The 13,442-nt window shown below is 34.7% G+C and overlaps 2 protein-coding genes across 2 annotated transcripts; one reads left to right on the top strand and one right to left on the bottom strand.

Moving 5' to 3' along the window:
- Positions 1–426: 426 nt before the first annotated feature.
- Positions 427–2,135, bottom strand: LOC124536077 (nuclear envelope phosphatase-regulatory subunit 1 homolog). The gene is made up of 4 exons (XM_047112512.1): positions 1,975–2,135; positions 1,600–1,671; positions 1,134–1,268; positions 427–630 (listed from the first exon to the last, which is right to left on the bottom strand). The coding sequence occupies exons 1-4, from the start codon at positions 2,000–2,002 to the stop codon at positions 485–487; spliced, it is 381 nt and encodes a 126-aa protein (XP_046968468.1). The 5' UTR covers positions 2,003–2,135; the 3' UTR covers positions 427–484.
- A 1,772-nt stretch (positions 2,136–3,907) lies between these two features.
- LOC124536391 (enoyl-CoA delta isomerase 1, mitochondrial-like) lies at positions 3,908–8,197 on the top strand. The gene is made up of 5 exons (XM_047112922.1): positions 3,908–4,105; positions 5,644–5,876; positions 6,400–6,546; positions 7,294–7,506; positions 7,937–8,197. The coding sequence occupies exons 2-5, from the start codon at positions 5,649–5,651 to the stop codon at positions 8,195–8,197; spliced, it is 849 nt and encodes a 282-aa protein (XP_046968878.1). The 5' UTR covers positions 3,908–4,105; positions 5,644–5,648.
- Positions 8,198–13,442: the final 5,245 nt, after the last annotated feature.

Genomic DNA, 13,442 nt, shown 5'->3' with positions numbered 1-13,442 from the left:
AAAGAGTTCCTCTCCTCTACAAAAATATATCTGTTTTGCATTTAACTTATATTTCACTATTTTCAAAGTTTCTATTTACGTGTCTTAAGAGTAATATTATAAAAATATCTACTTATTAATTATTGTGTAATGACAATTTGAATTTGTGTGTTTAAAGATTTACATGCTTAAAATTTAATAGTTATTTCAAAAATATTTGCTAGATATGTGATCTGTTAATATTTGAATTCATTTATTGAACTCTTAGCAGAATATATATAGAAAAAATTGTATTGCATTATGTAGTCTTACTGTTGTTCTTTATTAATAAATTAAGTCAATTGTTTTTAACTAATAATTGTTTAAGATGTGTATGATAAACCTATTTTCTTAGTTATCATTTATTTATTATATAAATACACCAAAGTTATAAATAATAAACAAATAGTCCCTCGTAATTTGTTTTATTTATAAATTAAACCTATTAAAATGACATTCCGTTAAATTAATTATTTGCTGGCCTCGGTTTGAGAATAAGTTTTCCAGTTTCATCACAAGACATGTTGAAATCGTTTAGCACAGAGCGGGTTCGTGCTGTGATTATGCTTGGAGCTATTACTCTTCTGTGTACTCCCATCATAAACAATAATACTGTAATAAAAACAAATAGTGTTAAGTATGCACTCAACTTATAGGCTTTGAAACATATTTTCCATTTATCAGTAATCAAAATATACTTTATACAATGGCTCTTTAAATTATTGTTTTACTTTGTGTAGCTAAATGTATAGCAATTGAAATTTCTCTTGCAATTGAAGTTGACCTCACTAATGCTACCAATTAAAAAAAAATGTTTTTGTAATCTTAATTTATTAATTCAATCATAATTTATTTATATACTTGCAGAAACTAGATGATCTCAAAAATATTAAATCAAAGACACATACATACTTTTTTTGTACAATTGCAGATTAAATTTAAAAACAAATCTAACACACATTAAATGGTTACTCCTTTTTGGCATAATTTGCCCTTTATACATTTATAAATTTAAATAGCAAGTAATAATAATTCAAATATAAGTACAAAAAAGAGAACAGTAACCAACTTCTATTACTTATTAATAAAAAAAATTTACAGAAAAGTTGTCTCACCTAAAAATGTAGAAGTCAAAGCAAAGAAAGGATGATTCCAAAGTGATTGTGTCAAGGACACTACCGGAGTGAGGGGGTCAGTCAACCAATGCCATGCAGCTATGGCTGTGCACACAGACACCACCGCGAGGAGAACTTCAAAAGAAAAAATTGTAAATATAAGGTATATTGGTAAAAATTTACATAATCATTTATAATAATGTATTGGGACAATATATTTCAATTATTTTGGTCATAAATAAATTTTCTATTAACATTTATTTATAAGTCAATAAAGAATATATCACCAGATAGCTAAGCCAATTATTAGGCTGGTGAAATTAGCAACATGTGCTATGTTTAAATCTAGCAAAACAAGAAAGTGGGTAATTATGGAAATTATAATAGTAAATGTGGTATATTTTAAAGTAAATGTAGAATGTATCTACAGTAAATACGATGTTATTAACAATAAATTGTAACTCACTTCTCCATCTCATAGTAGCCGGTTGGAGACATGCTATGACTTCAGTTAAGCGCCGTTCAAAAGCCTTCAAGTCTGTAATAATTGCTTGTAATATTAGAAAATGACATCATTAGTAACACGAAAAAAATTATATGTAAGCACTATAAAGTAACAATAATTTCTTAAATTAATATGATTAAATATTTCAGTTTTAGCTCTAAGTATATAGTGTTACATTCAACGAATACCTTTGTTCTAATATTAACTAGATTTATCTTAAATACTTGGCAGTAAAAATTATTTTGCGCACATTTGTATTCAATAACTCTTATCTTTCTAAAGTATAGAATTTATTAATTGAAATCTACTCTATGTCATTCCGTACTTTATTCTTACCATCACAAGCTGTTTGTTCTAAAGACATTTTACATATTATATTAGAATTTCCTACTTAATTTACTATATACTTGACTTAATTTGATAAATATTTAAGACTATATTCTATGTTGTTGACCATCATTTAATGACTTGACAGTTGACTTTTAAGTCTTAACCATAAACAGTTGACGTTTAGCAATGACAAGTAGTATAACAGGTAATATAAATGCTATTTTCATTGCTAAATATTAAAGGATAACAATACCTATACTAAAACTTTTTACCATACGAAGCGCGTTAACGTGGTGGCACTATAAGCCATTAAACCAAGAATTGAATTGAACGTAGTGGCAAAAATACTTGTAAAATTACATCGTTGCATTGCAATTCCGAGTCTCTAGGCGAGAAATCAAACCATGGACCACGTTGTTAATCTGCAATTGGAATAAGCCTCAAATTTGCAATAAAAAAAATGCTTCTGTTGCCAAATTAAAAAAAATATTAACGAACGCTTGTGTGCGAAAGGTTACTCTACATTATACAATTACTGAGCTCATGATTGAAAGCTCACCTTAAGTATATTAAATATATGTATTTTCTTTAAATATTTGTAGGTTCTTCTGCAGTCAGGGTGTTTCCTTTTCCAAATCGCTGACAGTGTTTTATTTTAAAATCAATAAGTGTAATGCTTCTACGTTGATTAAAGGAATTTGAGTTTGAGTTTAATTATAAATAAAAATTTTAACAAAAAGAAAAACCGACTTCAAACAATACACTATTTTAAAACAAATGAATATGCACGAAAAAGTAATAAAAATAATTGCGTATTCAACATATTTTTTAGAGTCTTCCTAAGTTAAATGAAATGAAAAATATTAGACTACTTAAAAGTTGATTTACGATTATATAATGTAGTTATAGTTATTGGTATATTTGGAACCGGTGTCAGCCACGGTGCCCTTGTCCCAACAATCAAAAGAAAGAAGCGATACGAGCCCCTTGATTGATCCAGTATATTATTGTGTAAAAGGTAATTTGTAAAAAACATATTTGTTAAAGTATTCTCGTACTGTTTTTTGATAGATATACTGTAGGGTTTTATTGGCTGACACCGACTAATATATAACTAATTGATAATTACATAAACATAACCACATTACGGAAGGTGACTCAAATATCCAAATAACCTATAAATAAAAGATTCGACTGAGTATCGCTAACGTGCTCCTCAGAATTGTTCCGTTCCCTTCCGTTTCGTTACTTTGTCATGGATCCTGTGCTCAGAATCTTACCAAACTTTCACCAAATTACCCTTGAAGTACATATTTTATAATAAATTTTTTTTATCAAAATTGGTTAACGTGATTTTCAGTTATTCACCTATTTGTCGCGCATACACATAATGCAAATTTAAGACTTATGTCGTTTTCATATGGATACCATCATCGGAAAAAAATTAAAAAAAAATGGGACCCCACGGGAAGCACTACCATTCAAACAAAAAAAAATTTATCAAAATCGGTCCGCCCAGTGAAAAGTTATGAGGTAACAAACATAAAAAAAAATACAGACGAATTGATAACCTCCTCCTTTTGGAAGTCGGTTGAAAAAAATATATCATCAACCTTGAAAGGTTCGTAATATGGTGATATATGACTGGCATTATTTACATGTACACAATGTACACTAAATTATATCCTATCATCAGACCGCTTTGCAAAAGGCTGTCGAATACAGGAAGACATTCATTCGGACATATAATTATGTATATATTATTTGAAACCATCGGAATATTCACAAAAACAATGCAATGAAAAGTACACGGACCAATGCAAAGTGATACGTCACTACAGATATTTACAGCACATATATACATACCTATATATATTTATCAACGATACTTTTGATAAAAATAAACATTTATCATTTTCTTAGATAATACAATTGAATGTCGGTACTATTGAGTATTAATCATGTGTAATAATTATAAATGTAATGCTCAAAGTTTGCATTTATAATTAATATGGTAACCTAAAGTGGTAATGAAGAATTGGCCCAAAAAAGTTATTAATGATAATAATTAAACTTAAATTCTTCATAACTAATAGTGTACTTAGTTAATTAGTGATTCAAAAAAAGCTATCTAAACGTAAGTAACGCTTTACATGATAGATGTGTAAGTCGGTAATGAAGCTGAATTAAAATATTCATTTGTTTTATTAATCGTAACTAATTACGTCAGTAATACATTACACTTCTAAACACATACATAAATACATAAAAGAAAGTCGTGTTAGAATCAACTTCTTAGGAGATCCCAAATGACAAGACGAACTCCGTATTATTTAAAAGATATACCTTCGTGATGCAAAAAGTTAGTGAAGATGTAGGTATAATTTAAGAAGAAATTACAGAATCCTATTATCCTGTCAGTTTTATGTATTGCCACTACATTGTGGACAATTCTTAAAGTTAATTAAAGGCAAGTTCTCTTATGGTTTTGTCATTTATGGATCGCGTGTTAACAAATATAAATTTATATGTATTTATATTTTAGGGCGAGCAACAAAGTGCTCAAAGCACAATCTCTGCTTGTATACGTCTTAAAACTCTTATTTTTCATTCCTACTTGCATATATTATACAGGGTCATTGGTAACTCGACGTATATCCGTTAGGAGGTGATAGGGGTAACTAATTGCAATAATTTTAACCCCCCCTAAGCATAATCATAAAGTGAACCATGTTTGGGTTATCACGTTTTTTAGCTTTTTTCAAATATGTCAAAAATGCAACTTCAGAAATTTATTTAAAAAAAAATCAAATAAAATCATTTTTTTTTCTTGTGTTTTATAAAAATGATTAAACACTTCATATTTGTCAATATTTAAACAATAATTATCGGTTCAAATTTAAAAATGCGAGACGGAAAACGAAATTATTTCAATATTTTTTGATTCTTTTTCCTCAAAAATGCCTTCAAAACTAAAAAAAACATTATTAAACTTGGCCTGCAGATTATTTTAAAAACATAACCGTTTTCTTAGCTATGAAAAAAAACTTAGTTACTTAAGTGACTTACTTAATACACATTTAAAATAAAATTTAGAAACAGAAACAGTTCAATAGCTAAGTTATAAATAAGACAATTTGTAATATAACCTAAATAAAGTATTAATAAGCGAATCCGAGAAACTGTCTATAACAGTGCACAGCACACACAGCATGTTCTACAGTGAATAATGCAGAATTCTATTCTAACTATTATCCTCACGAAGAAGTGACTGAAAGGAAAGTTATTTTTTTGGAAATTCGTATTCTAATAATTGTGTAATCTGTACTTCGCAATCTTCTATGGGTGATATTGACGAAACGCCGGAAACTAGATTTAATTTGATCCATGACAGAAATCAACCAAGGTTTAATTACTATGATTTCTTATTAAATCTCTTTTTTGCTATCTCTATTTTATCTTTTGTTATTTTTTCGCTGTTTTTCGTAGTATATACTGTATAGGATTTTCTTTTTTGTACTTTCATAATAGTACCGAGTGGTATATGAACTTTTTCTTTCTTTCATTTTACTGCAGGAATTTCTATCAGTAATATCTTATAACGCTTGAAATGTTGCAATTGCCTGTTCTATTTGTTAACAAATTATTTTAAAAATTACAATAATTTTTTTTTAGATAAAATGGTTTTACGTAATATTTTAAACAATGCTAAGCGTTTGGCTCCTAACATCCGAACCATGGCCAGTCAGGGGCCCTTCGTTGATTTAAGAGTTGACAATGATGGAATATCAATAATGACGATGCAGAGACCACCGGTCAACAGCCTTAACCTCGATATGCTTAAAGAATTAAACGAATCTCTTGATGAAGTAGCAAAAAATAAAAGCAGAGGGTTGATACTAACATCAGTAAGTATTTTAGTTTAGTATAAAAGAGTAAACTAGATTGCAGATAGAAGGTTTGAAGTTTATACGTGTTGCAGATTTTCATATAAACCTTTCCTTCACCGATGAGCTTGAGATTAATAACGAAGCATACAATCACAACATAGCAAGCAAGCACCCCTTTATATATGTGCTTAATTTGTGTTTATAATTCATCTCGTGCTCGGCGGTGAAGAAAAACATCGTGAGGAAACCTGCATGTCTCTAATTTCATGGAAATTTTGCCACATGTGCATTCCACCGACCCGCATTGGAATAGTATGGTGGAATATGTTCCATTCCACTCTCTCGTTAATGGAAGAGAAGGGCTTAAACCAGCAGTCAGTAATTTACAGTCTGTTACTTTACAAACACAACGACAAAACAAGCTTTTTTGCATAGAAACTGTAACCTTCGACAGAGATTCTTCGTATTATTTTCTTATCACTGGACTGTCTGATCATTTGTATAACTATAATACAAAAAATATTTAACTCTTAAATTTCAGTCATCTCCAACAGTCTTTTCAGCGGGATTAGATTTAATGGAAATTTACAAACCCGATCTTAAAAGAATTGAAGAATTCTCTACAATGTTCCAGGATGTTTGGATTAAATTATTTGGTTCGAACTTTGTAACGGCAGCAGCTATTAATGTAAGTATTTCTTCTTAAATATGTTGACGTTTATAAAAAAAATCATTTAATATGAAATAATACTATATGTATTTAATAATATATTAAAAGCTCAACAGCTTTTAATTTCTTCTTTGTTCCAAGACGCAATTACCTATATGCATATCGTAGTTGTTGATCATTTAATATATGTTAAAATTAAAACAACCCTGTATGGTTGTATATTAAGATATTGTTTACCTGTTGTAGATGCTACGTAGTGCAACTATATGTTTTTTGTTTTTTTATATACTGAATCAAAATTTCTCGTATACTCACCAAAATTGGTGTACGTCGTCAATTTTGATGCACACAACAACGATATGTTCTTCTTTTATGCCTTTATTTCCCGTTTCAACTTCTCTCGGTAAGCACTTTTCATCCTACATCACATGATCACATACCAAGTATAAAAAAAGTAAAGTACGTACCCATTTTAAAAAGAAAAACAAGTCTGTTTATAAGAAAAAGAAAGCTATAAAACTAAGCCATAATTTAAGTTATCAAATCAGTCAGACAGGGTAAAATCTTTACTATGGTATACAGCAACACAAAGTAGAAAAATCTATGAGAAGGTGATACCTGACCTAGCACCATTATTTTTTTTATAAAAAAATACTTATTTGCGTATTATATTATCTGGAATGGAATAGCTTTAACAACGCGTCATGACTGTATGTGAATGAAAATTTAAAAGCTGTTACGTAATATTTCAAATTATTATTTAAGGGTCATGCTCCGGCTGGCGGATGTTTGCTAGCTATGTCATGTGAATACCGAGTAATGGTACAAGGTAAATTCACAATCGGACTAAATGAAACTGCCTTAGGAATAGTAGCATCGTCATGGTTCATGGACACCATGTTCCACACCATTCCTATACGGGAAGCAGAGCATGCCCTTACTAGCGCTCGGATGTTCAGCGTCGATGAAGCTTTAAAGGTATGAACATTTTATCTTATAATAATAGCTATAACTATATAACTGATGCACCAGTTACTTTACGTTATTTGTTCACCACGTTCCTTCAGATATTAGCGCCGCTGTTAGCAATTTTAACTATTTCTTACATCACCAATAAGCCATCCTTGGGAACCAATATGTTATGTTTATTCTGTAGTAACCCTGGCTCACTCACCCTTTAAATCATTCTTGCTTAGCGGTAGAATATAAGGAGTGGAAGGTTTCAACCCAGACGGGGTTACTCCAGAGCCTTGCCATTAATTACGTATGTATGTACTTAAAAAAAGTTAAAGATAATTTGTTTGAAATCAGTGCAATAAATTTACCATGACATAACAAATCATATGGATTTGACTACAATTTATTATAACATAATTAAGGATTAATTAATAGAATAATTATATTTCAGGTTCGACTCATAGATGAAAGTGCTACAGATAAAACTGATGCAATTAATAAATGCAAGAATTTTATTAAGAAGTTTGATAAAATCCCACCATTAGCTAGATCAATAACTAAACAGAAAATACGACAAAATTATATAAAGAAACTTCAAGAAAATCGAGCAGCTGATACCGAAGAGGTTTTGTCACATATTAGAAACCCGAATGTTCAAAGAAAACTTGAAATGTATATTCAGTCCTTAAAAAAGAAAGATACTAAAGACTAACATCCTATACACATATTCAATTCAGTAGAGGAGTTAGATGGATAGCCATGTTCAGCGGTAAAATTGTGTGTTGTGTAAACAGCAGTACAAATTTTTTATACTTTTTTATTACCGTTATAAAGAAATAAATCGGTGTAAAAAATATGTAGTTTATTAAGTTTTAATGTCCGACCCTGTGGCGTAACAGATTATAATAATAAATATGTCGAAAAAAATAAGATTTTTTTTTCTTTATTTATTTAGGTATATCGAAAAATTTTTTAAAACAAAGTGTACTTAAAACGTTTTCCAACAAGTCAGAATACAATAAACGACAGTATGTATCACTAATTGCAATTTAAAACAAGGCAACGTACAGTTGCTAGTGTTCGTCACAATTTATGGCTTTACTAAATACGTAACAATATCAGAATCAAATTGAAAAGCGACGGACATTGTTTTAATTTCTTTAAATCTACATCCTTCTGCAATTATTACCGGCTGGATTACAATTCCATAAGACATTATACAGCCGTATTAACATCAGTCAACAGTGTGACGTTAGATAGGTAAAACCAATGATGTTGAGATGTTCTAGTAAACAGATATGTTATTAACGCGCAAAAAGTGAAGACTAAAAAACTTCGTTATCACTCTTGAGAACAGCTTATAGACGTGACTCAGTAGGGATATGGGACGATAGTTCTTCAACAGGGTTTTGTCTCCCTTTTTGAAGAACAGGATGACCACACTCGTACTCCACGCCTCCGGACTTCTCCCTTTGAAGAGTACAGAGTTAAAAAGCTTTTGGAGTTCCTTGAGTACCGGATTACCTCCTACTTTTAATAACTCTTTGGTAATACGTCCTCTCCAGGGGCTTTTCCATTTTTAAGCTGTTCCAATCTCGATTTCGCAAACACTGACTTCAGGCAGGTCTTCTGAGAAATGGCGAGTTAATGTAGCTCTAGAATCCTCATTTTCGGGATCAGGTCGAGATGCATGCGATGCGTATAACCGGCCGTAGAAGTCCTCTACTTCCGAAAGAACTGTCGGCTTGGAAGAAACGACTTCTCCACTTGCTGTGGTCACCTTCGTCAGATGGCTCCTTCCAAGAGATTGTACAAACACCTTAGACCCCCGATTCTAGTCGATAGCTCTTTTAATCATAAGAGCATTGGAGCACCGGAGGTCGTGGCGTACGCGCTTGCTGTTCTCTTGGTTAAGTTGCCGCATCTCTGACGAAGTGACAGGTGAGTTTTCACGTCGTTTCTTCATTAATAATAAATAAATATAAAATAATAAATAAGAGAAAACATCATATACATTACTCTGATCCCAATGTAAGTAGCTGAAGCACTTGTGTTATGGAAAACAGAAGTAACGACGGTACCACAAACACCCAGACCCAAGACAACATAGAAAACTAATGGTAATCTACATCGTCTCGGCCGGGAATCGAGCCCGGGACCTCAGAGTGGCATACCCATGAAAACCGGTGTACACACCACTGGACCATGAAGGTCGTCATTAGCCCTAGAGTCTCTTCTGAAAGTTTGGACTTCCTGCCCTTACGCTGCATGCCACAAAACCTTCTTCCCTGAGAATTCGAACTACATTTTCTAGGGTCTGGTTTACGTCTGTTATGGTTTCAGGTTTGACTGGAACATTTCAGAGCCCGCAATGGGTTGGAGCAGCTTTTATTATTATGATATTCAGAGAGCCTCGGACAAGTCGGTGATCACTACCGGTATTGAACCTGTTGATCACTGAGACCTCTCTGAATATATGCCTCTTGTCTGTCATGATGAAGTCTATCTCATTTTTGGTTATAGTGTCGGGGCTTTGCCACGTCCACTTCCTTTGGGGCTGCTTCTTGAAGAAAGAGTTCATCAAGAAGAGCCCCTCCCGTTCGAGGAAGTTGACCCCTATGATTCCTGCTTCCAAATCCATCGGGTCCTACTACCGATTCGCTGCAATTATGTACTCCCACTTTGGCGTTAAAGTCCCCCATGACAACGTTGTAGTAAGTTTTTGTGGTGAAGTGGAGGGCCCTCGATATGTCATCGAACATTTCCTCCACTTCATGGTCCGAGTGTGTCGAGGTCGGTGCGTACGCTTGCACCACCTTGAGGCTATACCTCTCGGTGAGCTTTATAATAAGGAACACTACCCTGTTCGACACACTGGAGATTTCCACAACATTGTCAGCTAGGGACTTATTAACCAGAAACCCAACGCCACCTTGGGATTGTTGGTCTCCTTCTCGGAAGTACATTAGGTGGCCCGATTTGAGGGTTACGGTATCATCTCCCTCTCTACGGACTTCACATAAACCTAATATATGCCACCTAATTTTCCCAAGTTCCTCCTCAAGTTGCGCTAGATGCGAGTCAAGCCGTAGCCAGGGCCAGTCGGTTGTGGTGGCCTCCCATAGCCCGGTGATTCTTAGCAGCCCCCGTCCCGTCCTTACCATCGTCGCCACCATGACGAGGAATAGCGGGTCTGCCAGGAACTGGGGGCCGTGGCTTGCGTGTTCTGTGCATAAAAGGGAATGCCCGTAATCGCCACGCTGGGCAGGCGTGTTGGCGATCGCATAACGTAGCTTCTCTCACCGGTGACGCTGCTGCCCGTCATCGGCCTGTGGTATTTAGCTACGTTTATTTGATGGTTATACCGTCATCATTCGGTCGCGGGCAGGTGAGGTTGGCTTGGGGCGCTAAGATGTATTTTGCGCCCCCTTACATCCCATACTCCACTATAGACCACATCCACACAGTGCGGCAGATTATACAGAAGTCCCAAGAGTATAATCGGCCCCTGTGTCTTGCATTCGTGGACTATGAGAAGGCCTTTGACTCGGTTGAGATCTGGGCTGTTCTGAAGTCCCTGCAGCGTTGCCAAGTTGATTGGCGATATATCCAAGTGATGAGACGTCTCTACGAAGCTGCCACCATGTCCGTCCGAGTACAGAATCAGCAAACAAATCTCATACCATTGCATCGAGGAGTGAGACAAGGGGACCTTATTTCCCCCAAATTGTTCACTAATGCAATGGAGGATATGTTCAAGACGCTGAACTGGAAAGGACGTGGCATCAACATTGATGACGAATCTCAAGTGAGAGATGTATTCGCCATTGGGCGACATACATCTCTAACTTGAGATTCGCAGACGACATCGTCATCGTGGCAGAAACGCTGCAGGACCTACAACAAATTCTGAACGAGCTGGCTGATTCTTCTATGCGTATCGGCCTACGGATGAACTTGGATAAAACCAAGGTAGAACATGTTCTACCAGAACCGATTGCGATACACGATACCGTCCTCGAAGTTGTTCAAAAATATGTCTACCTTGGGCAGACTTTGCGATTTGGTAGAAACAACCTTGAGGACGAGGTGAATAGAAGCATTCAGCTAGGTTGAGCAGCGTTTGGTAAATTACAGTGCCTTAAGACGACGTGCTATGGAAAGGGCTATGCTCGGCGTTTCTCTGCGGGATCGCAACAGAAATGAGGCGATCCGCCAGAGAACCAAAGTCATCGACATAGACCACCGGATTAGTAAGCTGAAGTGGCAGTGGGCTGGCCATATTTGTCGCAGAACCGATAACCGTTGGGGGAAACGTCTTCTAGAGTGGAGACCGCGTCTCGGCAAACGTAATGTAGGACGTCCTCGAGCACGGTGGTGTGACGACTTACGCAAGACGGCTGGCAGGAGCTGGATGCGAGTAGCCCAAGAACGATCTCAGTGACGTGCAATTGAAGAGGCCTATGTCCAGCAGTGGACGGAAATGGGCTGATGTATGGATTGGATTGGAATTAATTTGACGTCATCAATATGACTGACAGCGGTTTAGCGGAAATAAAAAGGAAATTTAATTTAACTTTTTGTAATGAAAACGTTTTTATTTTAAATATTTATTGTGGCTTTATCAACCTTTTGAAGTGTTTTTTTCAAGCATAGTAGAATACCCTATTGATCCTTGAAGGACACCCTTAGGATAGTATGACACAAATTAGATGTAGCATCGGCATAATTCGTAAAACCGACCATATCCGAATTAAGTACGCCATCCCAAATTATCAATATTTATTTTTTATATGAATATGATCTTTACACAAACGTAATAACTTGTAATATCATATGACCTAATATATTCGTCAGTTTGACACGTCGATTTGCTTTCTCGGATTGAACTGACGCAAGAATCTATAGCGACGAATAGCTTCGAATGTAGCGATAGGGAGCTATTTGTATTGGTTGTGTAAATCGTCAGTAATCGGTTTTACGAATTTTGCCGATGCTACATCTAAGTTGTGTTGTACCGTAACTGGAGTCACATTAGATCTCTAATCCCTGACCTCAGCTACTTATTAGCGGAACGTATAAATCAGTAGTCTTCATCTTCTATGAGATAATGAGCCAATAATCGCTTAAAAACGAAGAGATCTCATGTAGAATGTTAAATGGGATATAAAAACAACAACAAAAGCCTTTAAATTTCCTGCTGCTGAGCTAAGGCGTCCTCTCCCCTTGAGGAAAAGTTTTGGAACATATTCCACCACGCTGTTCCAATGCGGTTTGGTGGAATACACATGTGTGGCAAAATTTCAATGAAATTAGACACATGCAGGTTTTCTCACGATGTTTTCCTTTACCGCCGAGCACGGGATGAATAATAAACACAAACTATGCACATGAATATTCAGTGGTGCTTTCCTGGGTTTGAACCCGCAATCATCGGTTATGAATCACGCGTTCTAATCACTGGGCCATCTCGGCTCAATTAGGATACACAATTACATAATTTATTTACTTCAAATATTTAAACACATCTATTTTTTACTTTATTGACAATATTACAATTAGACAAATAAAAAATAAAACAAAATTTAAAGTTAAGGATGATTTTAAAAATAAAAGATAACGCCATTGAACTCGATCAAAGCATGAAATCTTCGTTGATCTATAATATCTTAATAAGGGGTTTTCCAACAGGGACTTGACAATTTTTAATTTACTTTATAAACGCACCTTTTAACTATGACTGTCACTTTATTCAGTAAACATAACATTTTCATCGTGGTGAAGTCTGGGTCCTCGTTTCCGTCGGCGGTAACGCTGTGAGTGTGTATTCGGAGTCTGTTGCCGCTACTTTAAGAGCGTTAACTTGAAATTTTTGGCCCAACTTGGAATATGTGGACTTGGACAGCATGTGGTTTTCAGGAAGGCGCCACATGCAACAGCACACGTTACAATCGATT

Source organism: Vanessa cardui, chromosome 16 (assembly GCF_905220365.1).
Source record: "Vanessa cardui chromosome 16, ilVanCard2.1, whole genome shotgun sequence".
NCBI lineage: Eukaryota > Metazoa > Arthropoda > Insecta > Lepidoptera > Nymphalidae > Vanessa > Vanessa cardui.
This window is presented reverse-complemented; position numbering and strand designations above follow the sequence as displayed.